This window comes from Chaetomium fimeti (assembly GCF_033439085.1).
Source record: "Chaetomium fimeti strain CBS 168.71 chromosome Unknown B0H64scaffold_2, whole genome shotgun sequence".
Taxonomy (NCBI): Eukaryota; Fungi; Ascomycota; class Sordariomycetes; order Sordariales; family Chaetomiaceae; genus Chaetomium; species Chaetomium fimeti.
This window is the reverse complement of record NW_026944330.1, coordinates 4,785,803-4,813,738: the sequence shown is the minus strand read 5'-3', so window position 1 is coordinate 4,813,738 and position 27,936 is coordinate 4,785,803. Positions and strand designations below refer to the sequence as shown.

At 57.2% G+C, this 27,936-nt stretch overlaps 8 protein-coding genes across 8 annotated transcripts; 2 read left to right on the top strand and 6 right to left on the bottom strand.

The window, feature by feature from the left end:
* Positions 1–11: 11 nt before the first annotated feature.
* B0H64DRAFT_472772 (uncharacterized protein) lies at positions 12–2,684 on the bottom strand (the record flags this gene model as incomplete). Its single annotated transcript, XM_062807955.1, has 4 exons — positions 2,195–2,684; positions 1,882–2,110; positions 208–1,227; positions 12–68 (listed from the first exon to the last, which is right to left on the bottom strand). The coding sequence occupies exons 1-4, from the start codon at positions 2,608–2,610 to the stop codon at positions 12–14; spliced, it is 1,722 nt and encodes a 573-aa protein (XP_062663198.1). The 5' UTR covers positions 2,611–2,684.
* Positions 2,683–4,802, bottom strand: B0H64DRAFT_389277 (uncharacterized protein). Its single transcript, XM_062803329.1, has one exon. It carries the CDS (start codon positions 4,710–4,712, stop codon positions 2,847–2,849), a length of 1,866 nt encoding a protein of 621 aa, XP_062663197.1. The 5' UTR covers positions 4,713–4,802; the 3' UTR covers positions 2,683–2,846.
* Positions 4,803–5,357: 555 nt separating this feature from the next.
* B0H64DRAFT_103492 (peptidase S8/S53 domain-containing protein) lies at positions 5,358–8,134 on the bottom strand. Its single transcript, XM_062797700.1, has 8 exons — positions 7,697–8,134; positions 7,484–7,640; positions 7,287–7,393; positions 6,932–7,230; positions 6,761–6,881; positions 6,493–6,710; positions 5,560–6,398; positions 5,358–5,504 (listed from the first exon to the last, which is right to left on the bottom strand). Exons 1-8 carry the CDS (start codon positions 7,951–7,953, stop codon positions 5,394–5,396), a joined length of 2,109 nt encoding a protein of 702 aa, XP_062663196.1. The 5' UTR covers positions 7,954–8,134; the 3' UTR covers positions 5,358–5,393.
* Positions 8,135–8,674: 540 nt separating this feature from the next.
* Positions 8,675–16,407, bottom strand: B0H64DRAFT_103482 (glycosyltransferase family 5 protein). Its single transcript, XM_062797699.1, has 6 exons — positions 15,823–16,407; positions 15,701–15,760; positions 15,528–15,643; positions 10,184–15,451; positions 9,748–10,124; positions 8,675–9,689 (listed from the first exon to the last, which is right to left on the bottom strand). The coding sequence occupies exons 1-6, from the start codon at positions 16,198–16,200 to the stop codon at positions 8,764–8,766; spliced, it is 7,125 nt and encodes a 2,374-aa protein (XP_062663195.1). The 5' UTR covers positions 16,201–16,407; the 3' UTR covers positions 8,675–8,763.
* Positions 16,408–18,456: 2,049 nt separating this feature from the next.
* Positions 18,457–20,505, top strand: B0H64DRAFT_103477 (glycoside hydrolase superfamily). The gene is made up of 3 exons (XM_062797698.1): positions 18,457–18,845; positions 18,909–19,736; positions 19,792–20,505. The coding sequence occupies exons 1-3, from the start codon at positions 18,626–18,628 to the stop codon at positions 20,340–20,342; spliced, it is 1,599 nt and encodes a 532-aa protein (XP_062663194.1). The 5' UTR covers positions 18,457–18,625; the 3' UTR covers positions 20,343–20,505.
* Positions 20,506–20,915: 410 nt separating this feature from the next.
* Positions 20,916–23,839, bottom strand: B0H64DRAFT_337782 (uncharacterized protein). Its single transcript, XM_062801172.1, has 3 exons — positions 23,126–23,839; positions 21,878–23,052; positions 20,916–21,742 (listed from the first exon to the last, which is right to left on the bottom strand). Exons 1-3 carry the CDS (start codon positions 23,536–23,538, stop codon positions 21,168–21,170), a joined length of 2,163 nt encoding a protein of 720 aa, XP_062663193.1. The 5' UTR covers positions 23,539–23,839; the 3' UTR covers positions 20,916–21,167.
* An 86-nt stretch (positions 23,840–23,925) lies between these two features.
* B0H64DRAFT_337780 (FAD binding domain-containing protein) lies at positions 23,926–26,222 on the top strand. Its single transcript, XM_062801171.1, has 2 exons — positions 23,926–24,118; positions 24,182–26,222. The coding sequence occupies exon 2, from the start codon at positions 24,267–24,269 to the stop codon at positions 25,986–25,988; it is 1,722 nt and encodes a 573-aa protein (XP_062663192.1). The 5' UTR covers positions 23,926–24,118; positions 24,182–24,266; the 3' UTR covers positions 25,989–26,222.
* Positions 26,223–26,382: 160 nt separating this feature from the next.
* B0H64DRAFT_317500 (uncharacterized protein) lies at positions 26,383–27,786 on the bottom strand (the record flags this gene model as incomplete). Its single annotated transcript, XM_062800337.1, has 1 exon — positions 26,383–27,786. The coding sequence occupies one exon, from the start codon at positions 27,784–27,786 to the stop codon at positions 26,383–26,385; it is 1,404 nt and encodes a 467-aa protein (XP_062663191.1).
* Positions 27,787–27,936: the final 150 nt, after the last annotated feature.

Here is a 27,936-nt window from a genome sequence, read left to right as displayed (position 1 = left end):
GAGAAATCTCACTAGGCTGCCGTCCGTTCCTTGGCCCAGGGATGCTGAAACAAGAAGGGAAAGGTCCCCTTCAGCGTGTAGCATGTTAGGTTTCGCGAGCACAACGCGACGGACATAATCATCGAAACCGCTCCAAGCTGCTAAGTGAACCACGGACAATGTGACCCCTCTCTTGGTAAAACATAGAAACAGGGGCCCGAGTGGTACGACGGTGCCTCGGAAGGCGGTGGTGCTGCCGATAACAGCCTGAGTCGTGTGATGTGCAACGGCCCGGTCTGCAGCATCCAGATACGCACGTCGGAATTCTCCTGGTGGGAAGACCTTGGGATTAGGTACAGTACTACCGTATTTCCGGTCCAGCTGCTTGGTGTCTGCAAACCACATTTCGGCGAGATATAATCGACCATTCATTTTGGCCGCCAGGTCCGGAAACCGGTCCGCGAGGTCACGGATATGTTCGTTCTTGGAGACGAAGTCGCGAAGGGTACGATGGAAGAAGCCGATGCTCTTGGCGAAAAAGGACCGCTGGCTATAAAGGTGGTTATCCGATATCTCGAGCAGGCCCCTTCCGAGGCTGTCAAGTTGGGATTCTGCCGCAGACTGCCGTTCCTGGATCTCGCACTCCGTATATGGCCGAATCTCGTGGGACATTGGGAAAGTCTCGTCATTGAGGCTATCCATCCACGTCAGGGCCATGGCATTCACCGGGCCGGCTTCAAGCACAAGGAGAAGCAGCTTGATAGTTGTGGTGCGATCAGCAGGGCTGACGGACATCAGCATCTGGTTGTAGAGATCGTCCAGATCCTTCGGCATGGCCCTCAGCTGCCTTTTCAGGTAGTCAATCGCGCTGTTGCGGCGGACGGCCATGATCAGTGACCGGACAGCGAGTCGAGCCCAGAGAAAGACGCCATCGGAGTCATCAACTACAGTTTTAAGGAGTCGCATGTAACTGTTTTGGACCCTGGCGAAGTGTTTATCGTTTTCGAACATGTTGCGTGCGAAGCAAAAGATGTCCACTTCGTTGAGCTTATGAAGTTTGATGCGCCGATGGTCCGAAAATGTCCCTTCAAACTCTGTGTGTGGGCGGGAGCTGACGAGGATCTTGACACCGTCCTTGGCGGCCCAGGACTGAAGCTGCTCGGCGAGCCTTTCGTGATCGAGGCTATCCGTGCTGTCCTCTCCATACTCGTCGAGGCCATCAATGAAGAAACAGATTCGGTGGGTGGCCTGGGTACGGCGAATTAGAGATCAGCGCTTCCATGGCCCTCTCCAGATTCTCAGGCCGGAAGTGGAGCTGATCAAACGACATGTCTGTACCGTTTCTCGAGAATGCCGCATACGCCTCGGGGAAGGTTGCTCGGATCAAGTCGGGGCTCTGCTTCAGGGCCTCGAAGAGGAGCGATCGATAGATCCCTCGAAGGGACCTCTGCAACTCGTCTCCCGCTCTCCAGAAGAAGAATGGGACAAACAAAAGCTGCTTGTTCTCCGCCCATGTCTTCAATTCCCTCCGAGTTCGCGGATGGTCAAGAAGGAACTTCATCAGCGTCGACTTGCCGGACCCGGCTTTCCCTGATATATGGAAAACTCCTCCGTCGCTGCGGAGCCAAGCCAGGAAAGCTGAGCGCGAGTGCAGCCGAACTTGTCTGGTTCTTTCCTGTAAATGGTCGTGATATTTGGTAGCATCGTCGCTGTCGCCTTCGCTATCACTGTCGTCACACTCATCAGAGACATGGAGCTCGTCATCGGCTTGCCGGTCGGTGATCTTCAAATCTCCGTTGAGAAGCCATTCGAATGTGCCGTCCTCAGCTTTGTGGACTGCATCTTCCCGAGAGTGGAGGCTTCGGAAGTAAAGCTCAGAATGCGTATTTCTGGAGAGGGGACAGTTGACATGGTGAGTAAGCTGTTGAGGGCGGTGCGAACTTCCTTGACAAGGTGAAGCTGCTCGCTGAACTTGGCTGACACAAAACCGTTGCTTTGCTGGTCCGTAACTTCCAGCGCCCCCAAAACATCGTCACGAAGGCGGGTGAGCTGCTCCACGATATCCGAGCGTTGCTTTTGCGACTGGGACTGCGCGGCGTTGAGCTGGACCTGGATGGAGAGTTTATCCTCACTGGGAACAAAGTTAAGTGGTTAACTCTTTAACACTGGAGTCGTGGGGCTGGTTGAGCAGTATTAGGAAATGAACAGGGCTTACTTGAGCAGAAGTACCAAACGCAATATGATCTGTGACCGGCACTTCCCTAGCCTTTCCTCTAGCTGGGCGACTTCTCCTCCTTTCCTCATGGAACGAAGCGCCACCTTGACGCTCTGCCATTTGGACGTTCCCACTTGGATCTTCACCTTCTCTAGAAGCCTACAAAGTTCACCACAAATGCCCTGGCATTCCGCAGCAAGGATATTGAGGGCATCGTCATGCTTCGAGTACCCGGGGAGCCGATCGCCGAACCCCCGGGTGGCTTCGTGCAAATCCTTGACCACGGCCGTCACATGTGCATTCTCGGCTGTGCTCCCGGAACTGAGCACTTCGGATGTCGCGCAGATGATCTTGTGAGAGGAGTCAATGAAGGTCACGATGCTTGCGGCAAATCCAATAGCCGTGATGGGATCCATGGCGCCAGGTGAAAGCTCCTCCGGAGGTATGTGTGTGCCCAAGGCCGAGTGGGTTGAGGATGGAGGGGGCGAAGAGAGCCGGGGGTTGCGGGGCTTCAGATTCTCACTGCCAGGCTGTCAGGTGTGTTGCACCAACCATGTGCGGCTCCTGTCCAGATATTGATCGTGATTGGTTATTACATATCATTCATTCTGTGCCATGTCGACCTTTACGGGTGGACAGATGGCCAGGACGGTCAAAGCTGATTGTAATGAAAGTCCTCCCAAAAGCTCCGTTCCGGCTCCTCCCTGTTGTTTGCGTAAAGGCCTTCGTACCGGTCGCCCATAACGTAACGCTCGGCGTGTTCCTTGATTTCTCGCTTCCTGTCCTGCAGCCAGTCCCATCTTTCGTTGTAGTCCCGTGATTCCTCGGTCCGAAGCCAAGGGTAGACGAAGTTGGCATAAAACCTGGCGAGACCATTGTTGGCTAAGCGTGTTAGGGGGCGTAAAATAGCCATGTGTGCCCTCATAATAGTGTCCCCCTCGGAAACGGTTATTGTGTCACTATACGCGTCCGGGGTCCAGTCGCTTACTCCTGCCCCGACTAGTCGTAGGGTAAGCCCCGGCGCATTCATCTTGCCTTGAAGCCAGTCGACAGTTGCCCACCAGTCATCAATAGCAGGGTGACCTGCTTGAGGCCAGGCAGAAGGGGGGTAAGGAGGAAAGACTACCTCGAGGAAGCGGAGGTAGACAAGGCACTGGGGAGGGACGACTTCTCGTAGAAACTGGGATACGGCAAGGCGGTTGTTTGGGTAGTCGCGTTTAGGGATACGTTCTTCCAGAGTTTGGCCGACATATGGTAACTCCCAAGGCGGGCTAGCCTGGTAATCGTGGATGATGAAGCGGTTGCCCGAAAAGAAGACGAGCTGGGCATCCTGATACAAGGTACGACAACTAAGGAACAGGACAGGTCCTGGCGGAGCCCAGCATTTACACCTGAACGAAAAGGTAGAGTGCCGACGGCGGCAAAAACAACCGATGAACGGGCCAGAACCGTCGTCGCGCCAGCAGTGGAAAAACTGGCGGCGGTACCGTTGGTCAGGTGAGTGCGAGGATTCGGAGGAAAATGTCATGTATCCCTGGTCCTGTCTGCTCCATGTAACCTCCCTACTGGGGACGATGAGGTCGGTAAACTCGAGGATACGAAGGCGTAGTTCGCGTGGGAGGGTTGTTAGAGATGATAGTGTCGATGGCTTCGAAGAGGGAGGAGCAATACCGCAGGCTTGTAAGGCACTATCTTGAGCCAGTTGCTGGAGCCGAGGGTCCGGGGTTTTACAAAGTCGGATATGGCAGTCTTTCAGAGGCGGTAGGAGGCGGAGTGGTGCAGTGATGGATAAAGCAACCTCGAATGTCCGCTTATGATGAGGGTCAATGTCGCAAACGAAGGCGAGCTCGAGGTGCCCACTGGTAATAGACGATAAATGGGCTACGGCCGAGTGCCACTTGCTTTGTAGAGCGTGGGCTGCCGCTACTTTGTCGTCATCATCGCCCTCTGCGGCGTTGTTGCCCTCGGAGGTCGAACCGAGCAGCGGGACGTTGTGTACGTCGCCGTGGAAGGTTTTGCAATCATAGGCGCCATCGAAGTCATCGTCTTCGCGACCTTGGAGACAGCAAGCCGGATAGCCTCCGTACTCGTCCGGGTGGTGGCAGGAGGCCTGGTTGAGAACGATGGTTAAGCTCGTCAGCGACGCCAGTGATGATGTGGTGAGAGCGAGGAGAGGCCCGAGGGGTTCCGGGTGCGCATGGGCATAGTGAAGAATGAAGCGGTTGGCCGAGTACAAGAGAGCAGCCGCCTCGGCGTAAATGGCGCGGCAAGAAAGGAGCAAGCCATAGAAATCGCCAGGGTGCGGCGCCGTCCCCGCGGCCGTGAGGCCATCACGCAAGTCGAATCCGTATGATGGATGCTGGCTATCCCACGTTGCCAGCCCAAGGTACCGGTAGATGCGGTGTCGGATGCGCGCGGTGAGGCGTAGAAGAGGCGAGTCCGACCACGTGTGGTTGCCGGATCCCGGCTGGGCCGCCGTCGCCGTCGTGACCGTTGTGGCCCGCCAGGAATGCTCCATTTTCAAGCCAAGAATCGAGTTCGGTTGCGGTGTTTCTTTTTTTTCTTTTGCAAGTTGGTTTGTTGCGCAGTGCCCGGCACTGAAGACCACAATTACACCTGTGGGCACTTTCCGTGGGCACCCTGCGTGGGGCACTGCCTCCATTGGACCTTCTGTCACCTTCACCAACCATGGGTGAAACCTTGATTCAGGTGTGCCGCCACTGGCCGCCAAGGTCAGTATGAGTGTTGGCTCAGTCCAACAGCAGCCAGCTTCGAATTGTGTTCAACACCGTTTCGTCCGGCCCGCTACCAACCTCGAGGATGGCGACGTGGCCGTCGCTCGTAGCCTCCTGCAGTGGAGGATGGATCGAGAGGCGAGTGATAGAAGGGTCAGAAATCCGTACCACCATGGATCCATAGTCCGGAACCCAAAATGCCGATTAACTCTAATATTCAATGACATGCATTGTAGCTACACATCCGAGGAAGCAGCCAAGTATTATTCGACGGTTAACCATGGCGATGTGGAACTGCGTTCCAGCAATCTATTTGACAAGAGGACGCTAGCTGGGTACTCGGTCTCACGGCAAACTCATAAACAGTTCCAAAAGTTTGGGATATATCGGTGACCTAAACACCATCGTTAATAATTCCCACCTCGGTAGGCCCAGTACCTGACCGTTCCGATACCAGACAGAACTCACCCTAGGCCCGTTACGGGATCCCATCCTTCCTTGACCTTGAAGCCATCCCCACCACAGCCAGGGTTAGACCCGGTGGTGATGTCTGTAAACACTTCCGGATGTTCATACTAAAGCGCCATCAACATCAGACGCCCCTCAGTACTAGTGGTTCGAGACACTTACCAAAACTTGATGCACAAACCCAACCGTGCTCTTGCCCGCCGCCAACCGCTCCTCGTTGACGAGCGTCAAGATAGACGCCCAGACCGGCGTGGAAACCGACGTCCCATGCATCCGATTAGGATAGCCCCGGAGTACCACCCGGAAGTTCTCCCCGATAGCTGCCACGTCCGGATACCCCCTCCCGAGCTTGTTGAACAGCTTCCCCCTCCCCGGCGGCGGCCGCAAGCTCTCAAACCCCAACCCACCACCCCCCTCATACCCCAAATCAGACACGTTCGCCTTGGCCAGATACTCACTAACATGACGATCCTGCCACGCAGGCCGCTCAAACACATTCGAGAACCCGCCACCCGACGAAAACGACTCGGCCGCCACCTCAAGCAGCTTCACCTCCGCATCCGGGTCCGCATACTCCGGCTCCACCAGCGTCGTGGCCCCCACACTCAGCACATACGGACAATTCCCCATCACGCGGGGACTAAACACATCCTTCCTCTCGCCCAGACACCCAGCCTGGGGCTCGAAGCGCTTCCCGCCAACACCATAATCCCCCGAGGACTCGACCACCGTCACGCCCTGCAGCGCCAGCTTGAGCACCTCGAGGCACTGCCGCCGCATGTAGGCCGCCGGCCACGAGTGCTCCGTGCCGCTGTAGCTGATCGAGATGACGTTGGTTGGCGGGTACCGTCCGCACATCAGTGCTCCTTGGTAGCCGCCCTGGGAGGGGGATGCGTTGGGGTTGGGGTATTCGGGGTCCCGGCAGGCGGGGCTGGCGCAGTTGCCCGTCATATTATAGGCCGTGAGGTGGCAGTAGGATTCGTCGATGGCGTCGAAGAAGGCTGTACCGAAGGATGTGGGGTTAGGATGCGGTAGCTTCGGGTTGGGGGGGAAGAATGGATGGAAAAAAGGGTTGGGTTGGGGGAGGTCACTGACTGTTGAAGAAACCGGGGTATTTGCTCTCGGGGCGGAGTTGGTCTTTTTGATACCACTCGTCGTCTGTTTGGAAGAGGATCGATTTCTGTGGCCAGATCAAGGGGATGGCGACTTGGAAGTCGAGGTCGGCTTCCTCACCAGCCTTGGACGTGTCGTTGGTTGGACCATAGGCACCGTTGATGGACTTGAGCTTGGGATGCGTGCCGGGAGGGACCCAACTGTCGAGTGTTACTAAACCAGTGTGACGGGAAATCATGAGGGGGCTTACGGTGAAATGTGTTTCCAGTAGTTGTCGAGGTCCTCCTGGCTGTAGTGCTGGCTTAGGCTCTGGAACACGCCGAGCTCATTGCCTTTTTTCGCCTTGGTGCCGTTGGGAAGCTGATACTGCGCTGTCTGTGGGTTAGCAGATACGGAATTTCAGTAGCAAATACGGACTCACCTCGAATGCAGTGTGGTGTAATCTCCTCGCTGCACGGCCCAGTCACCTTGAATACGCTGTCGTCGTCGACTGGATCAACTGGAGGCCTCGGTATGCATTTCCCTTTCCCTTTACCCTTGCCATTCCCCTTTCCTCGCCCGTGCCCTTTCCCTCCCTTTCTACCACCATGCAGATCCCCGGTGAGTGACCGCCGTCCAACCATCCTGTTGGTGATCTTTTCATCATACCCACCGGACATGAGCTTGATGCCGGGAGTGATGTAGTCGATGTGGTGTGACACATTATGCGGGACATGGTACCTTGGCAGATGTTAGTTCAACCTGCATTAAGCTCGGCGTGGTGATGGCAGACTTACTCAGAGCAAGCAATATTCTGGACACCTGTCTCAAGATTCTCAAAGGTGTAGTACCTTGTGTGAAGCAAGTCCTCGACCTCGCGGGCAGGGGCATCAAACTGAATCCACTATCTCGACAGCCCGTTAAAGCCACACGTTAGCTGCCTGTTGCTTGATATTCCGAAATTCCGGTTTAAGAAAATTATGGCTGAATGCACCTGTTTGTTTGGTGACTGCGATAGCCTTCTTTCCTCGACCCCCGACGAGGCCAGCCAACGCTTTACTTTCTCGACTGCGTGGCTTTCAGGGGCAAACAGATCGATAACCTCGCGCCTTGAAAGGTGCTTTCCGTAGTTTGGGGACTTTGGGTTGGATCTGCGGCATGATGAGTGTATGACCGGACAGCCGTCAGGGGTGCATCTGTGACTTACATGTTCATCAGCAGGTCATGTCCAGCGTCCACATTAGACTGCTTTAACCCAATCCGCACCGGGACCGTCGCCTCGGAGTCCACAAGGTCGCGCTTAACCCACCCCTCGAGATTGTTTTGTACATGTCTTTCGTGGACCGTGTGCGAGGTCGGTACGCTTCTTGCGTATCTGTCCCTGCTGTTGACCCGAGCCGCCGAGGTGGGCAGGAAGAGGCCACAAAGGCTGGAGATTCCGAAAAGAGCGTTATGAAGCTTCATTCTGATGTCCACAACCACTGGCCACAGGGCTCTGAGAAACGAGAGGTGTCAGGGATGGTTGAACATCGAGTACGGAGAATAAGACATCCCGAGGTGAGATGCGGTGGTCTTTGATCTCGGCCACGGGGGCGAACCAAGCAGCGGCGACCCGCGGGTTCTATTTTCGTCCTGCTAACCATCTTGGCAGGGATATGAGAGACCGGTGCGAGGTCTGGCCTCGGCGTGGTGCTGAGTTGCTATATGCGGCCGGGTAAAATGGTACCTTTATTACGGTACCGGGCCCAGAACCAGCTCGGAGGCGACGTTGCGAACAATTTGCCCACAATCCCCGAGACCAAAACGGAATAGGGCGAACTGCTCCGATCTTGGTCATATCAGTTGTGAGGGTCGCCTCCTTCAGCGCTCGTTCCTAACCTGGTTATCATCGTGAGGTTACAGCGCTTGGCCCGGAGTTACCCCTAGGGTAGGCGCATGCGGGTTGAGCCTCGAGGCGTAAATCCGGGGAGAGTTTGCGAGTGGTAGCTGCGCTCGTATCCGTAACCAAGGCGGCGTCTTTCCGAAACCGCTGGAGATGGTGTATGCCTTCGGAGTCGATGAACAGTTTCGGGAACCGAAGACACCAATTGCTGTCATCCTGTGAGGCGGACATAGCACGACGGGCAAAGCTGAGTGTAAGGTTCATGTACAATCTATTATATGTATATCCGCTCATGGCAATCTAAAAACATTATAATCAAACGTGACGCATGCTCTTGTCTATCAAAAAACCAACCCGAACCCGACCGCCCCTGACGCCATGCCAACAGAGCACTAAGGCTTGGAAACCTGTTCCTTGCGGAAGAACTTGAAGAAACCAACGGGGATGATCAGCTGGAACAGCAAACACACCCAGAAAAATGGACTAGCAGCGCCCGGCATCACCCCTTGCGAGAAATCCGGGAACGTCGTATGCGGCGAGAGCGCATTGGGGCTCGTCGCCCGCGCCAGCATTGTAAACGCGCTGCCCACCACCTGCGCACCGATCAGCACCGTCAACACGTGCTGCCTCGTTAGCGTGGCCAGTAGCATCATGCCGAGACCGACGCCCTGGATGTTATCGAGCAGGCCCAGCCACAGCCACAGACAACGCGACACGATCGCCGAGCCCACCGGACCGCCGGCCCACGGCAGGTACCAACCGATACCGCTGGTGCCCCAGAACTCTTGCGCCCAGCGCGGGGCACACAGGCCGATGGCGAAGATGGGCAAGAGCCAGGTATGCTCATCCGAGAAGTGCGAGAAGCCGTAGAGGACCAGCGCCCACAGGCCGCAGTAGAAGCCGAGGGCGAGCAGGAAGATGCCCCACCCGGGAACGTGCTGGGTGTTGAACAGGAACTGCCAGCTGCGGCCGTAAGGTGCGGATAGCCAGTAGTTCTGCAAGATAATCATGACGAAGAACCAGGGCACGATCTTGCGGCGGTAAAGGGAGATGTAGAAGCCCGGAATGGTGGCGGGGGACTGGCGGTAGAAGTCGGGGAGCCCGAGGTAGAGCACGACGCCAATAGCCCAGAAGATGATGGCGATGGGCACACCGACGACGATGGCTTGCGGGACGTTGGAGGTGCCCACGAAAACAGTCGCTGTCGGGTCTGTGTTGGCCACCATGGAACCCCAGTACCATAAGCCGATGCTGTAAACCTGGGCGAAACCCGAAACAGTCAAGGCGCGCGTGATCCATTGCTTTGTTGGCGAGCCACCTGATGACTTTTGTCAGCATCTATCGCAAAGCAATTAGGGCTTAAGTAAGAGTCTTACCTTCGTCACCAAAGTTCAAGGCGAACGACAGTGCGCCGCTGCTAGCCCCGGCAGCGTAGAAGCATGTGGCCGCATCTTCGATCTTGTTGGCAACACGCCAGTCGGGGATGAAGGGCGCGATACCGATCAACAGGAAGGCAAGACCGAAGAAGAACCAGGGCGCCGACAGGGCGTAGACAGACTTGAAGTTCCGCTCTAGTCCCCACCAAAGCAACGAGGTTGCGATGTATGTTGCTGCAACCATGTACAACTTCTCTGGTGTCTGGGTCGTCTCGCCCGTGAGAAGGACAATTTGGTACGAGCTGACTGAGATGATTTGGCCAAGTGCGAGAAGGAAGGAGTAAAGCGGCCAGTCGCCAAGACGGATGGAAAGGATCCTGAAAAAGTGGAAGATTAGCATCGAGGCAAGTTGGAGCGCCATGAAGGAATGACTTACTTCTTCAACCCTGTGGGGGCCTGGTATCCATCGCCCAGTAAGAACTCATCGTCAATGTGGTTAGGCGGTGGGGAGACTTCGAAGATTGATCTAGCCAGGGAGCTCGGCGTCATGCTGCGATGCCGCTGGCGGCCGCGGCTGACGACAGATGTATTGCGACTCTCGTCGTTTCTCGAGGGTGGTCGGCTATTCACTGGGCTCCCTATCCTAGAGTGCCTCCCCAGCTTGGCTTCGCGGTACCTCGAGAACCACTCTTTCTCGCTCTTCTTGAGGAAGGCCTCGATGCAGAGATCACCGGCCGAGTTCTGGGCTGTCAAGGCATCCAGCATCTCTTCGTACATGGCGTAGTACTCGCCATTGGAATCATTGAAAAACTGGTCCACCTGCTGCAGCTTCAGGTCGTGCCTGTCGCCGACGACGTCGGGAAGACTGAGGAGACTGCTGTTGCGATGGCTCTGTCCAAGTGTGGGACGAGGGGGGACGAGGCCAAAGTTGGGAGTCAACCCTGGCGAGGCCATGCCATCCTTCTGGGCACGAACTGCAAAGCTATCCACGCTAACGGTGCTCTCCCGCGCCGTGTTATTGCCGTAGATGCTTCCTGCGATGGAGCTTGCGGTGGAATCGCGGGGTGAACTTGACCTTGAGCCCCCTAGCCACGGGGCGGAGGGACTCGGCAAATCAGGGCTTATTACTGAACCCGGTGCCGGGGAGGCTGACGGCGATGGTGGCACCAAGTGTGTTTCTGGTCCGGGGCTATATATCGCAGATCCGGGGTCAACATGCGTAGCTGTGCTGGTCGGGGAAGACGGCCGAGAAGACGGTCGCGATGGATTCGGGCTGGGAGCACGCAGTGTATCGAGCTTCTTCTTCCTCGCCTCCTTGTTGTGGATGCGGATGGACTCGCTGTACAGCTCATCCAACTGCTTGATCCATTGCGCGACGGGGAAACGCTGCTTGGCACTCCACGCACGCATGAGAGCGCGCTTCGACGACTTGCAATCGAGAGCCGACACGATGGCTTGCCGGAACTGTTGCAGGAGATGGGATGGAGTCATGGACTCGACTGTGTACCAGAAGCCTGGCATTTGGCCCAAACCTCCGACGCGTGCCCCCACGCCCAGGGCACCCTTCCTACCGAACTCGACGGCGACCAAACCAAATGGCTCGTCACGGGATGGAATGAGCGCGAATTCTGCACCACTGAAGATGTACGGCGGGAGTTGGGTAAACTCGGGCTTGCTGAATACCCGCTTGGGGTACTTCTCCATCAACTTCTGAAGCTTCAGAGCCGCAAACCGCCCGTAGAGGTCGATAACGGGGCCGACGCAGATGAGTTGGGTCTTGGGGTACTTCTCCAGGATGCTGGGGAAGATGTCGGCGATGAGATCCACGCCCTTCTGCAAACTCCACCGGCCGACGAAAACAAACAGTTCCGCCGAGGGATCAACTTCTAGACCAGCCCACTCCTGTGCTTGGCGTCTGAGGTCCGCCCTCTTCTCTTCGAAGCTCTGGTCGACGTCGATGCCCTTGGACTGCTTGGAGACGTCCTTGTCGGGGTTCCACTCGGCCGTGTCAGACGGGTCGGGGTTCGGCAGCTGTCCAATGTTCTTCAAGCTCCAGAAAATGGGATAACGAGCTAGAGAGCGGTCACCATACTTCCTAGAGACACCCACTGCACCGAAGCCACGCTGATGGAGACGGAGGTAACTGGCACCGGCGTGGAGCAGGTTGAAGACCGAGCCGTACTGGACGTAATCTTTGACCACTTCCGGCGGCAGGTTGAACACGTCGCACACCTCCTTCTGCTCCTCTGGCGTCCGCATCGGCCACATGCCTTGGAACTCGGCGTTGTGGAGGGAAAGGCAGCAAGGGATCGTTTGGGGGAGGAGGTAGAGCGGGGCGGCGGCACCGTGGTAGTCGTTGATGTGGTAGACGTCGACCGGGAATCGACGGATCGTCTCAGCGATGCAGCTATTCCACGCGGCATACAGGATGGCACTCTCGATGTCGTCCATGCGAGCGATGTACGGATCTGCCTTGGTCTGCTTGCGGAAGATCGGGGCGTCGAGGACAACGAAGGTGATGTTCTTGGTGGTGTAGTAGTAAACCTCGATCTCGTAAGGCTGACCCATGACATTGACAAACATGGATTCCGCATGCGTCATGCGGTCAGTCGGGTAGTCGACATCGCCCACCACAGGGACAACCCAAATGAGGTCCACGTGAGAGAGCGCCGTTCCCATCAACTGGGCCATGACACCCAAACCGCCGATCTTGATCTTGATGCCGAAATCATCCATGTTGTACTCCATGGTGGCTATGAGCACGGTACGCCGGCCGCCAGTAGCACCAAGAGGAGCCATGGTGGCGCTTGGGGGTGGCGTCGGAGTCATAGCACTCATCTCGACACCGCGTTTCGTGAATGACTTCAGGTCGAGTCTGGAGACAGCCCCGAGCTTCAGTGGCCTCCACCCCTTGCTAGCGAACCCCGATTTGTTGACCTTGACTTGGTAGAAGCTGCGCATGTAAACCCACCCAGCCAACACTGCTAGCAAAAGTGGCAAGACAGCAAGCAGAATGAAGAGCAGAATCTGAATGCCAATATGCCCCGTGGGAAGGTACTCGAACCGGAATGCTGCATCGTTGTAAACGAGCTTGTAAGCGAGGGCTGGCATCGGAGGCGGCTTGGTAATGTTGATGACGTTCTTCGCCAAACTGCTGGGAGGGAGACGATCGACAATGCCGTCGTTGTCAATGTCTCCAAAGATGGTCCCGACGTCCGGCTGGTTGTCCGGGTTGATACCCCATATGTTAAGCTGGAAGTTCGCCGGCCACTCATACATGTAGTGCAGTTCCCAAGTGCGATGGGACACGAGGTCCATAGAGCCAGGCAACCCGGCATCGTAGCCCCATTTGTTGTATGGTCCATGAATCCTGATGTGAGGAAAGCCGCGCTCCAATTGGACATCGTTGCTGTCGGCGTGCTGTATGAAGGCCGATGAACCGAGTGGCTTGCTGTAGTATTGGACCGTCAAGTGTTTACCCGGCCATTTCTGCAGGTCTGTCCCCTCCCAAGACAGCTCCGTGATGGACGCTTTGGGGGTGTTGGCATCGTATGTAAGCCACTTGCTCCAGGACGACCCCCAGTTGGTGCTGTACCGCCATTGCGTGGCGCCCGCGGCCTGGTGCTGGACGTACATAGAACCCCCTTCCATAGATAGCAGCGTGCGCGAATAATTGGCCGTGGGGAAGACAACGGGGTTGCTGAGACGTCTGCCAAACCGAATGAGGAAATGGTCGGTTGCGTTGGTCGAGACGTTGTCCTCGGAGAGAGCATTGGCTACGGTGATCTTCACAATACCGTCGGGGACGTTGCGTAGGCTTGTCCTCAACCTCCAACTGGATTGGATTGCCCCCGTGTAAGGGATCTTCTCGGCTGGAGAGATCTTTCCGCATTTGGGCGTAGCAAAGTTGAGCTTCGTGGCGTTATGTTTGCCGTCGGTGATGACCACGGCGGACAAAGCTTTGGTGACAGAGTCGCAGCTCATCGGGACGTTGTACTCGATAAAAATGTCGTTGATCTCCCCATTGGCGTCTGTCGAATCCAGGGGAGCATCATGGCCGGGTTCGAACTTGGTGATCATAGGGGCCGGCTGCACCCAAGATTTGGTTTCCACGTAGGCGCGAAACTCGTATGGCTCGAGAGTGATGCTGGAGATACACCCGGCGCTCTCGCCAGTACCGGTGAAGTTGTTCTTGCGCGAAGAAGGCTCAAGTCGGATGGCTTTGTCTCCACTGAAGAGGTTCACGACGTCGGTCCCCTCGTCGAAGGGCGAAACGAATGCCGAGTCAATATCGCTGCAAACGAAGTTGTAGGTCGTACGGTTGGGGCGGTTATGGTAGACAAGCCACACTGGCTTGTCCGTTTCATTCTGCAACTGGGTAAACATGCCACGAGCAACACTCCACACGCCAAACTCAGTCGCGGTAGTGCTACCATTGAGCATGACTTCCTCGGTCTGCTTGGCGAGATTCTCGAGCAGCCAGCCGTGTTCAAGCACCGGGAGGGCCTCTCGGAGAGCAAACATGTGGCGGAAAATGTTGCGAAGGGGCGCCGAGGGGTCACGGTGATCCCAGGCAACAGAGTCGTCTTCGCACCCTTTGCGCCCTTTCTCGATGGGCCAGCCGATGTACTGGTCGACCGAGAGCCCAAAACAGGCGTGTGCCTTCCATGCTGGCGAGGGTGCAAAAGCCTGGCGACCGTAGACGTAATTCGAAGCGGTGCCGTCCAGAGCATACAGCGCCTGTTCCTCGCCATAATAGACCAGAGGGGCGCCGGGCAGGAGGATGGTAGTGATGAAGTAAGCGAGGAGCATGCGCTCAACGCCCTGTTCGATGGCAGGCCAGCGAAACACGTCTTGGTTTGTTGCACCATAAAGATGGCGAGGGTCGAACTCGTTGGTGTAGGGGTTGAAGAAGTCGTTTGTGACAACCATGTGGTGCCAGGTCCCAACCCAATCCAGCGGCAAGTCGAACCCTGCTTCTAGGTTGCCACTTAGACCAAGGAAACGCGTCATGAAACGGTAAATGGAGTAATGGAAGGCGCCGGCGTCGAGAGCGCTGTTGCCGGCATCACGAATGAACATGCCTGAGTTGTCAGTCGAAGGTGGCTTCATGGTCATTGCCTTGGTCCAGTCTCCCTTCAACGTCTTGGCTGCCTGGGATTCCCGACCGCGGCCCAAGTAGATTGATCCGAGGTCGTTGCCGCTGGTAATTTCGCCGAAGACGACGAAGTTATCCTTACCCACCTCTTTCGCGCATTTCCGCATGGCGGAACTGAACGAGGCCTGGGCGTCAACCGTGACTTGCACAGCCTTGTCGATGCGAAAGCCGTCAACATCCAACATCTTGATGGTCATGCAGGAGAAGAGCTCGAGACGAGCCGCTACGGAAGGCTCCCAGTCTCGGAGACGGTCCTGGACGGAGGCAAACTTTGCGAGCTGGCGTTTCCAGTCGGGGAAAACACCGAAAGCCTCGATGTCGCCGTACTGATCGAAGTCGCTGTTGTAGCAGCCCGTGAGCCCGGGAGGGTTTATGCGCGTCCCATCCTCGTACCAAAACTGGGGGTAGTTGCACGACGCGTTGTACTCATTGCCGATATCGAAATCGAGATATCGCCTCGATGACTTCCACATCACTTTGTGTTCCTCGACCCGGAACGGTGTGCTTTCGTTCAAGAATCCTTCGAATCCGATCAAGTCGCTCATCCTAGACCATAGTCAGACATCCGCCAAGTCTTGGGGGGGAAAGGGGTTGATGCATGGAGTGAGGGGTAGGTTCGTACGTAGCCATGGTATTGTCCAGCACAACCGCCATGCCCCGGGCATGGATTTCGTCGATGACCTCTTGCCACTGCTTGATGGTACCGAAATGCTTGTCGAGAAGCGTCAAATCGACGGGCTAGAATATTTGTTAGCATGTAGTGCGGTGGGTGGTGACGGTCGTGGGTCGACATACCGAGTACGAATCGGCACCCCATGGCAGGTTCATGAACGGAGACCCTGCGATATAGAGAGCCTATCTCCCGTCAGAACACATGATTCCCTCCTCCATAGACGGCTCGAACCGGTGTACGGTACCTTGATCCCCATGCCGGCGATGTAATCTAGCGAGTCCTTCAGGCCTTCCAGGTCACCACCAAACCGGAGCTGGGTGCTCATCATGTCCGTTTCGTACATGGTTTTGTTGATGTCATCGTTCCCCGGATCGCCATTCACGAAGCGATCCAAGAAAAGACTGTAGAAAGGCACACGCCAGTTCGGGGGAGACGGGGCGTACTCGAAGTCGGGGTCGTCATCTTGTCGTGAGCCCCAGTAGTCGAGGGGGCTGATGGCTGTTCTGTTTCTATTAAGGTTGTAGTCGACTTCACTTGCGTCGAATTTGAGGCCGGAAACGAGGGTGGTGGCGGCAAAGAGGGTGAAAAGAAGCGCGCTGGAAAAGAAGGAGGGACGAGTCATCGTCACTGTCGCCCACCTCTCATGGGGAGCGACACGGCAGAAGCAAACGAAAGACTAAGGCCAAAAAGCCAACGACAAACGACACCACACTACAAGGCTGAACACACAGGAGCGAGAGACGGACGATGACATGAGGTGGAGGAGGAAGAGATACACACAAAGTTCGAAAGCAGCTTGCTTTCATGAACAGCCCCTGTTCCGGCAACCCCACGGCATGGACACCTACTCGGCTAGGAGGTAGGAGCCCTCAGGGGGGGGGGAAGGAATCCGGAATGCACCGCGTATGGCTAAACGAGTTTCCAGGCTGCGAAGCGTCGAGACAGAGAGCCCCATCCGGGAGGCTATCGACCCGCTCGAAACGCGGACGGAGAAGCCTTCGGCGGGGCCTTGTCAGCCCATCGCGAGGCCGGGGTCATGTCGGTCCTTGTCGACACGACGGCATGTCCGTTCCTGCGACAATACGGCTCGTCTTCCAAGTCCGGCCCACGGCAGCGAAACGGCCCCAGGAGGCGCTTCGGCGAACAGGCTGAGCGCAGCCCGTCGCCTGCCTGCGTTGACTCCATCGCTGTTTGCCACAGGGGGCTCAACGGCTCGACTCGGCAACACCAGTCTGTCTCGATAAGGAGAAGCAAGGCTCTGGTTGTGGCCGAGTCTGGAGAAGACGTCCCCAGATCCTTGCAGACTACTCGAGCCGCACTAGCCAGCTGTGCCAGCGCGCCCAGCGACACTTGTTGGCCAGGCCCTGCCCAGAGAAATCGGTGCAAAACTTGCGTTTGAGGTGGAGCAGGGCATCTGCTTTTCGCCGCCTTCTCTCCATCGCATGAACATTGTCGGCAGGCCGGATAACACCGGAGGAGCTCCACCGCGGATGGGTCTATTTTGGATACGAGCTCGCCTTGACAAGCTTCGAGTTGTGTGGTCTGTGTTGTTGGGTTGTCGCAGATCGCACCCCGGCAGGCAGGGCAAGATTTCTGGGATGGCACGGATGGGTCGAAGCTTTAGCAAAGGGTCGGAGCAATTGCTGCTGATCACCGATGAATTCTGTTCATCTCCCGCCCAAGTCCCGCCTTGTCAACCATGTCCGCGGTGTTGGGAATAATGCTTGGTCGGTCGGTGCTGCGAGAGGGGGATTCCCCGGTACTTTCGTCGGTTGTCGACGTCCATTCCTCCTCACTCTCGAACCTGATTGGGAACACCGACCCCAAAGCCTTGCCGGGGTATCGCTGTCGAAAAAACGGTGCCGTCTTGCAGCATCGAATCGTGCGGTGGCTTCTCTCGCTTCTCCAGCGCTCGCCCTTTTTTTTTCTCGTGTGTGGTGTGTCAAGGAAAGCTTTTGGACCCACCGGTCAGGCCCATAAAACAAGAAGCATCTCGTAGCCCCACCCGGCAACTGCCATTCTGCAGCCATTACCCCTGCATTGCCGACAGCTTGCACGCGATAGGAGTGGAGCTCCGGAGGCATGCCCCTGACCATTCGCTCTCCCAATCGACCGATTGAGATCTGACAACCGCCACCACTTGGCCTGCTTGTGTTCCTGATTTCAACCTCATTCGTGGGACCACATATTGTGGCTTGAACTTGAACGGGAAAGAAGCAACAAGGCAAAACATTCCCGGATTCGAGTATTCCTCATTATTCTGCCGAAACCGAAACCCTCCTTCTCCTTTTTTTTTTTTTTCTTCCATTTCTCAAACGGTTGCGACAAGGTTAGGTGTGGTCCTCGGCACGCCTCAGAACACGACACCGAGTGGCCCCCGGCATCCCCGGCGGGTTACTGCGACTCCACCGTCCCTCGAGATAACATCCGTGCCAGTCAGTGCTCATGCCCTGATTTGGCATTGCCCCAAGTCGCCCCAAGTGTGGAAGAATCCCGCATTTCCTACCAGGGGTCACCCTTCAGAGCCAGCTGATGACCTCGCAAAATATGTTGACCTCGGGTTCATGCGCTGTCCAGATGTGGCCCTCTTGCCTATCCGGGCCTCCGGGAGACGATGGAGCACACACACGGGACCGTGGGCGGTTAGAGTGACACTGCGAGGAAAGCTTTGCACTCGGTTTTGCGTAGCACCTGCATTCCCCCCCTGATCTCGGGGTACGCTACTGTAACTTACACCGTTCACTCACTTTCGTTCCGCGTCTTTGGTTTGGTACTTGCTTCATCACACTCGTTTGTCTATTGTTTGTTAATGGTGTGGTGCTGTCTGCTATCTTGATCCAGCGTGGGATACGAGGAGAAGCAGCAGCTGTGAGCATCTGACCCCAGTCATTCTTTGAACAAACTCGACAGCCGAAGATACCGCTTCTTCCGAAGACCGGTGCCGACTTGACTTACAAGTACCGAGCCATTCTTTTCGTAGTGGCCGGTGCACAGCTGAACTTGAAGGCGCGTCCGTGTGTCTATCTGTCTTCTCTCTGCCGCCAACCATGCGGACTTCTGTCTTCAGTGCCGCCGTCGCTGCCGCCCTCGCCTTTGCGGGCTTGGGCTCGGCGGCGGACCTTGACGAGTGGAAGTCGCGGTCCATCTACCAGGTCATGATCGATCGGTATGCGCGCACTGATGGCTCCACGGATGCCACTTGCGAGATGCATCTGTTTTGTGGCGGTACGTGGAAGGGGCTCATGAACAATCTTGACTACATCCAAGGTGAGGACTCTCCAAGAAACCCTTTTAGACCCTGTCCGTGACCCTAACTACTGCACGACGTAGACATGGGATTCACTGCTATCCAAATCAGCCCCATCGTCAAGAACATCGAAGAACACACATCCGTCGGCGATGCGTACCACGGTTACTGGTCCGTCGACAACTATGCCCTCAACGATCGTTTCGGTACGGAAAAGGAGTTCAAGGACCTCGTGGCCGCCACCCACAAGCGCGGCATGCTACTCATGGTTGACGTTGTCGTCAACAACATGGTCCAGGCCTTCGACAACGTCGTCCCTCCCAAGGTCGACTACTCCAACTTTAACCCGTTCGACGACAAGAAGTATTTCCACCCGTATTGCAACGTAACCCAGTGGGAGAACTCGACCAACTACCAGGACTGCTGGCTCTATCCGTACGGCGTTGCGCTCGCCGATTTGGCCACGGAGACTAAGCCGGTCGTGGATGAGCTGGGCAGCTGGGTCAAGGGGCTTGTGGCCAACTACTCGATCGACGGCCTTCGTATCGACGCCGCCAAGCATGTAAACGATGAGTTCCTCCCGAGTTTCGTCAAGTCATCCGGCGTGTTTGCCTTTGGCGAGGTCCTCTCCGGCTTGCCTGAGGACATGTGCCGGTACCAGACCGGTGGACTGCTTCCCGGCATGCCCAACTACCTAGAGTACTACCCCCTCAACGAGGCGTTCAACGGCGGCTCCTTGATCGATGTCGCAAATATGCGCAACAATGCTGCCTCGAGCTGCAACGATACAACCGCCCTCGGCAGCTTCCTCGAGAACCACGACATGCCCCGGTTTGCCAACCGTAACGACGATATGGCCCTTGCGAAGAACGCCATGACCTACATTCTCCTCAACGACGGTATCCCCACAGGTCAGTCCCACCTACAAATCCCAATCCCCCGACGAAGGAACTAACCCCCTCGCAGTCTACCAGGGTCAAGAGCAACACTTCAAGGGCAACGGCACACCCTTCAACCGCGAGCCCCTCTGGACTTCCAAGTACGACAAGGAGGCCCCGCTCTACGTCCTGACCTCAACCGTCAACAAGGTGCGCAACAACGCGATCAAGCTGTCCTCGGACTACATCTCGACCCCCTCCGAGACCCTCTGGGCCGACGTGAACCACCTCTGCCTGAAGAAGGGCCCGTACGGCAGCCAGGTCGTGTTCTGCATCAACAACAAGAGCAGCAGTGGCGACAGCTACGAGGTCAGCGTCGGCGGCTTCCAGGCCAACGACAAGGTCGTCGAGGTCATGAGCTGCAAGACCAACACGGCCGACGTCTCGGGCAATATCACCATGTACATGGGCAAGGGCGAGCCGAAGGTGTACGTTCCCCAGACCGCGCTGAAGGACACAGGCCTCTGCTCCAAGACCGAGGAGGATGCGCCGGTGGACAGCGGCGCCGGTGCTCTGGGCCTTACGGGCAGCATTGTTCTGGCTGCCGCCTTCGGGTGGGCTGCGGTGATTCTTGCGTAAGGCACTGAACCGAGAGACCACAAGAGCCATCTTGGTTCTTTGGGTGGCCTCCTTAGATATTTCACCTCGGCATGGCCACTTAATTCGAGCATACGTATCTTCTTAACCATTTAATGATCTCTTCTTCGCCGCCGCCTCGAGGCCCTGTTCCCATTGTTGCCGACCACAACGTGACACGGCTACGCCTGTGGGCAAATTCAGACCATTATCGGGCCCCTTCTACCATCGCCCTTGCGTGAAACCCAGGTACCCCGGCGAGCCCAACCTGATAACAGGTCTAACATGTATCCAAGCAAAATTTATGAAAAGTCTGTGCAATCGTAAACTAGGGCCTGAGGTCGCGATATACAGGAGCAAGGAATCGATCGGAGCTCATTATGTATGAACATGGGTGTGGCGGAGGTATACTGAACCGTTCGTGGAACCCGGCAGCCAATATCAACGACCACCAATCCGGATACTACCTACCGCGAACCAACAAAGCATCTGTCGGGCGCCAGGGTTCGTCTTGGGTTTGTCCAAGATGTGAGATACCCGGCGCTCCCTAGTGCGTGAGGTGTTACATTAAGTTGTCGCTGCCCTAAGTTTCGTAAATCAGTGAAAAATAACCACAACATAAGGTACCTGCTCGAATTGGGCACAAATCTAGGCAAGGTAGTTACCGTATACAAACACATGCAACCCAGTCTTAGTTCCCTAACAGCTGCGTGCTCCGGAGTTACACTGTTTGCTGGTGACCATTGCGAAGCAGTAAGACAGTGGCCCGGGGATCGATGTCTAGAACCCGAAATCCAAGAACAAGCCAAATGATTTCCCGTGGCAAGGCTACCTAGCCTTGACCACACCATTTTCCCCGGATTTCAGTTGCTCCACCTCGATAAGCAGCTGCATCAGCGTCTCCTCAAGCCCCGCCAGTTCCTTGTTGGATCTACTACCCAGTCCCTTGAACGCACGGATGAACACCGACTGTTTCTTGGCCTTCTCATCTTCCTTCACCACCCTAGCTTGGAAAGGGCGTCGTGGTTGCGGGTAGGGATGAGTGCCGCTCCCCGTTGGTACAGCCGACGCATCAACACTGCGAACAGTGTTTTCCATGGTCGTGCCAATTGCCCGCTGAACGTCCATGCCTAGGGGCCGGGGGTCATCACTGAGATATGGCCGTTGATTTGCGATTGGTCTCCCATTTGTTTGTTTGGTCCTGTCGATATCAGAACCTCGGAGCTCGTCTTCTATTAGCAGAGGTAGGGGATGATTGGGCCGGGCCGGGGGTACAATGTGTCGAAATACCTCATTCACCTCCTCCCGATCCTCAGGTGTCGGTTGCTCTGTGTTATGGTTCACGACCGGTTCCTGTGGCGCTTGCCAAAGGTCAAGGGAATTCGATTCCGGTACAATACGTGCTTGTAGACCTCCTGAACCGTGTGGTACTTTGTGGCGTGCTACGACTGTTTGTGGTCCATGTAATTGACCCAGGGCTGACCATGATTCTGCCATGTCGGTCATTTTGCCCGGCTCGGTACGGTTCCCGTGTCCACTCCCCGACATTCCAGATGCTCCGTGGCCGAAAATAGGGTTGGTTGTGCGAGCGATTGCTGAACGGGCCCTTGCTTGACTGAGGAGTGATTCTGGCCCAGGTAATGGGCGCGGGTGGTCGAAAAGCGGTGCGCCCTTCGCTGTGGGGCCTGTCGCTGTTGGCGCATCCTGAGTCTCTATATCGGGGGTGCAGATCGAAGTGACATCTCTACCCGTGTCTGCATCGAGTATGCGAGCTGTCCCGTTACAGAGGTTGGTCACAATGATTCGCTGAGGCTTTCCCTCGTCGCTTGGGGTGGAATGGACTTTTATCGAAGGCTTTGAGTTGTCGTGTTTGCCCTCCTTAAAATACTCGATCAAGAGCTCAACTTCCTTGTTGGAGGGCGTTGCACGGGACCGACTTGGGCCACGGGTCGATCCGGCAGCCACTGGTAACCCGTCCGGCAGCACGGAACGTTGGTTAATGACACTAGATGTTTTCCCAGCAGATTTGATAGTGGCTTTAGGCCTAGCTTGTGCCACTTTCTTTTCGAGTAAGAGGTCTCGTGCGCCGTCTGCGCGTCGGGTTGTCCTGCGACGTGATTCATCGGTGGCCGGTATCTCGGGGACGATGTATGGCTCAACGTCGGTGCCTCTACGTTCGTTTGGACCCTCTGACGTTTGTTGCTCTTTTAACACTGTCCCTGGTGGCTGCACGCGGCCCTGTAGAATGCGGATCAACGCCTCTGCTTCTCGTAACTTCATGACGACGGCCTCGTGTTCTTCGGGAGTAACCCCGTTCGGTTGGATACGCGGCTCGGTTTTGCGCAACGTTCCCATGTCGGGCTCGGCCTCGGCCTCAGCCTCTCTACCGGGAGTTGAACGGGGGGCACCGGCTGATGAGCTCCCCTCCCCTCTCTTGTGGTGATATCGCTCTTTTGCCGAGACCCTCGCCACGGTGTGGCGGTACGGCTTGCTGTCAAAACAAATATCGTCGAAAATAAAACGTGTGTTGCTGACCACCGAGTCACGATCCCCCAGCATGCTATCCCCAGAATCGATGCCGGACGCCGTTGAGTCTAGTTCTTTCGCCGTGTAGGCGGGGTAGGAAGGGACCATGTCGTCCAAACCAAGCCTAGCGATGTCAAGCGTCCTCATGTTTTCCTGCAGCAACTCTTGCATTTCCTGGACAGAGTGTCTAGGGTGACGAAGGGCCTCCTGTCAGCATGCGCCAGGGTTATGTGCGAACTGGCAAGGTCAACTGAACTCACAAGCTCAATGCCTGAACTAGGAGCATCAGGCTTCCCTTCTTCGTCTCTAGCCTCCCCAGCAAACGGCGTATGTCCCCGGAATTCCACCAGACCGCAACCCTGAGCCTCCAATCATGGCGGCCAAACAAGGTCTCGAACTCGTGTGTGATGTCTTGCAGGGTATCCCAGCAGCCTTCGACCGAGAGCTCGAAGACATCGTCGAGGGAAAGGCGCTTGATGGCTTGCGGGTCGCGCTGGAGGGCGGCCTCTACTTGGCGCAAAGCGGCCTGAACGACTTTGATCTCATGTTCGATGTCGCGGGCGAGCGCAGGGGCGTCTCGGAACTGGTCGACGGCTTCCTTGACAAATGCTGCGGACCGGAGGACGTTGGCGGCGAGGGAAACGGCGCCTGCAGTGATGCTAAGGGGGTCCATTCGAGGTCAACTTCCGGCGTTATTGAAGGCATAAAGCAACGAATTAACCGGTTCAGGTTGTCAGGTCACAAAATGCCCATGGCTAGGACTTGGACGAGACGAGGCTCCGGTTCGGACCCGACGAGCAGATTGAGGCACAGCCCCGCGCCATGGCAGGGCGATGCAGGGCCACTCGCGGAACGCTGCTCGTCAGCGAGGCAACAGCATTTAATCGATTGGGCTTCATGCCCCTATCAATGATTGGGTCCAGGTGTGTGAGGCGCGCTGCAGAGCTGGAGTTTGGGGTCGGTGGTGCGGGGTCGGATCCCGGTGGTGGTGGTTGCGCAAGTCGTAGGGGTCCATGAGGGGTCTTAGGGGGTTGCGCAAAGTGAGCACATGCCCGGGCCCCATGCACCCCGGCTTTTGTTCCCGAACCGGGCAACTCCAACCACTTGCACGCGGGGAAGTCGCAGCACAATGAACAACGCACCATGGGAACCGAGGCACCCAGGAATGGATGGGTACGGCTTGGCTCCTCGCTGCTGCCGTGGTCGGTCATCTCACCACCGTCAGCCGCCGTGACAACGATGATGACAGAGAGGTTTGTCCTTTGAAGCTTCCCAACCCAGTTAACCATTCCCACAGCTGACCCCAATCACCAAAGCAGCAATCCTTCCATCCGTCATCCACCACGGTCGCTCTAATCGCTGCCCTACCTCTCTTCCGCTCGAACATCGAATTGAACCAAGATGACGTCCGACACCGAAAAGAAACCCGTCATTATCGTCGGCGCAGGTCTCGCGGGTCTCGTCGCCGCCTTCGAGCTCTCCCAACAAAACGTCCCGACGATCGTCCTTGACCAGGAAAATGCAGCAAACCTGGGCGGCCAGGCCTTCTGGTCGCTAGGCGGGATTTTCTGCGTAAACTCAGCCGAGCAGCGCCGCATGGGCATCAAGGACACGCGCGAGCTGGCCATGCGCGACTGGTTCGGCTCGGCCCGCTTCGACCGCGAGAAGGAGGACTATTGGCCGCGCAAGTGGGCCAAGGCCTTTGTCGACTTTGCCGCCGACGAGATGGAGAACTACGTCAAGGCCCGCGGGATAGGGTTCCTAATGAACGTCGGCTGGGCCGAGCGCGGGGATGGGAGGGCGGATGGGCACGGCAACTCGGTACCGCGCTTCCACACGACGTGGGGGACGGGACCGGAGGTTGTGCGTGTATTTGCCGAGCCCGTGAAGGAGGCTGAGAAAAAGGGGATCGTCGAGTTCAAGCACCGCCATATGGTTGATGAGGTGGTCATCGACGAGAAGACGGGGCGCGCAGTCGGCGTCAAGGGACGGGTGTTGGAGGCGGATGAATCCGCGCGAGGGGTCAAGTCGTCCAGGACCGTGGTCGGAGAGTTCGAGATCCGTGGTGCTGCCGTGCTGGTTTCCTCCGGTGGCATCGGCGGCGATGTCGAAAAGGTCAAGGCCTGCTGGCCTGTCGACCGCCTGGGACCAAAAATCCCGAACACCTTTGTCGTCGGCGTGCCCGCGCATGTTGACGGTCGCATGATCGACATCACCGAGACCGCTGGGGCCAATATCATCAACCGCGACAGGATGTGGCACTACACTGAGGGACTCGCCAACTGGGATCCCATCTGGCCCGGGCACGGCATTCGCGTGCTCCCCGCTCCCTCGTCTCTTTGGCTCGACGCTACTGGCAAGCGCCTGCCTCCCTTCCTCTTCCCTGGCTGCGACACGCTGGCAACCCTTAAGCATATTTGCAGCACCGGCTACGACTACACATGGTTTATTGCCGACCAGTCGATCGTGGCGCGCGAGTTCGCCCTGTCTGGGTCCGAGCAGAATCCCGACGTGACCGGGAAATCGATCTGGCAGCTCCTGACCCAGCGCATCTTCAGCTCCAAGGGGACTATCCCCGTTCAGAACTTTGTTAAGCACGGCGCGGACTTTGTTGTCCGTGACAATCTTGAAGACCTGGTCAAGGGGATGAACGAACTGATTGCCGCTGTCCCCGGAGCCCCGAAGCTCGACTACGCCGAGGTGCTAGAGGTGGTCGAAAGCCGCGACGGCCAGTTCGACAACACGTACTCCAAGGACGCCCAGGCGATGCTGATCCACAGCGCCCGCACATACTGGCCCGATAGGAGGAGCCGCATTGCCGCGCCGCACCGCCTGTTGGACGTCCAGAACCACGGCCCGCTGATTGCGGTGAGGATGAACCTGCTAACGAGGAAGAGCCTGGGTGGAATCGAGACGAACCTGGACAGCAACGCCATGCGGGCAGATGGGACACCGTTTCCGGGTTTGTACGCGGCGGGCGAAGCCGCTGGGTTCGGCGGTGGCGGTGTGCATGGGTATAGCTCGCTGGAGGGGACGTTCTTGGGTGGTTGCATCTTCTCGGGGAGGGCGGCGGGCCGGGCGATGGCGAAGGAGGTATTGGGGGATGGGGCAAGCGCGGAGTGAAGTGCCCCCGGCCTGGGTTTCGGCCCTGGTTACCCAACTGGCTCCCGATTTGGGGCTTAAGTCGAGGTTCCCTCTTTGGACAACAGCATTTCACGGTGTATCGATACCTAATACGACTTCTTTCATCGTTCTACACCGTAGTGCTCCCCATCGCCCTGTGGTGTTGCATTAGCCCCCTGAACGTCCCACACGAGAAACCGTGGTATGATGTCTAGCCAAAGGGCACACCCGAAGGTACCGAGGCACATTTCGTTCATTGCTCGTCCCCGTCTATTGTATTGGTTCCTCATAACTCTAGCATTGTTGCCGAGCATGTGGTTAGTTCCCTTGACCTAGCAGTTGCCAAGGCAGGGCAGTCAACACAACCCCCTTTCCCCGTATCAAAACAACCACTTTAGTCAAACACCTTGCCCGGATTCATCACCCCCTTTGGATCCACGGCCCGCTTGAGCGCCCTCATCACCCCAATAGTCTCCTCTCCAAGCTCGTCACGCAGACAGTCCTTTTTCCCAATCCCAATCGCATGCTCCCCACTAACCGTCCCCTCCAACTCGAGCGCCTTACCCATCATACGATGCACACACCCAGCCACAGCAGCCTTCTGCACCGCATCGCGCGGATCATAGATCATGGCGACGTGGAAATTCCCGTCCCCGACATGCCCGATCACGGACGAGAAGATGCCCAGCTTCCCGCACTCGGCCTGCGACCACGCGATCATCTCGGCCAGCCGCGACACCGGCACCGCCACGTCGGTCGACCACATCTCGTACCCCGCCGGCCGCGTGCTTGTCATCGTGAAGAGTGACTCCTTGCGCGCCGCCCAGAGGTCCGCTTCCTCCTGCCGTGAGCCGGCGACGTGGAAGGTGCTGCTACCGCTGTCGCCGACGGATTGCTGGATTAAGGCGGCGGTGCGCGCCGCGTCGGATTGCACGGCCGCGGTGGTGCCCGAGAACTTGAGGAAGAGCGTTGGCTGCTCGGCCCAGTGCCGCTTGCGCACTGTGGCGCTGCCGTGCGCGTTGAGGATCGCCATCTGCTGCTCGTCCATGATCTCGAGTGCTGCCAGCGGGATGCCGGAGCGGATGAGTGTGGTGGCTGCGGCGGCGGCTGCGTGGATGGAGGGGAAGGATACCACCGCCACGCTGGTGTCCTGTGGGATGGGCGCTAGTTTGAGTGTGGCTTCTGTCACCATCCCCAGGGTGCCCTCCGCACCGACGAAAAGGCCCGTCAGGTTGTACCCGGCCGAGGTCTTCCGCGGGCGCCGCCGGGTTTTGATGACGGACCCGTCGGCGAGGACCACGGTGAGGTTGAGGACCCAGTCCTTCATGGTGCCGTAGCGGAAGGCGTTGGTACCGGAGCAGTTGGTCGAGACCATGCCGCCGACGGTGGCGGTCGGTGAGGGGTCCATGGGTGCGAACAGGCCGCTGCTGGCGATGCGCTTGTTGAGGTCCATCCAGTTGACTCCCGGCTGCACGACCACGTCCATGTCATCGGGGTGGAACGCGACAATCTGATCCATGAAGGAGAAGTCGATGCAGATGCCGGAGTGGGGCTGTGAGAAGTTGCCCTCCACGCTGGATCCTGCTCCGAAGGGCACCATGGGCACGTTGCGGCGGTGGCAGATCCGGGCGATCGCCGATACGTCCTCGGTGGACTTGGGGTAGACAACCGCGACAGCACGTCCGGGCGAGTTAGAGGTCGACCACTCTGAATGGCCGTGGTGTTCGAGCACGTCGTTGTCGTAGGTGACCGCGTCTTCCCCTAAGGACTTGGCGATTTCCTCCGCGGCTTGCAGCATTTCCGTATGGTTGGCGTAAGGTGGCCTACTCGGCGTGGTCTCTGGAGTGACTTCTACCACCTTGGCCTCATTGCGCCCTTTTTTGGTGAAGAAGACACCGCCTCCAAACCCGACGACACCCACGGTACCAGCCACTGCCGCCGTGCCCCA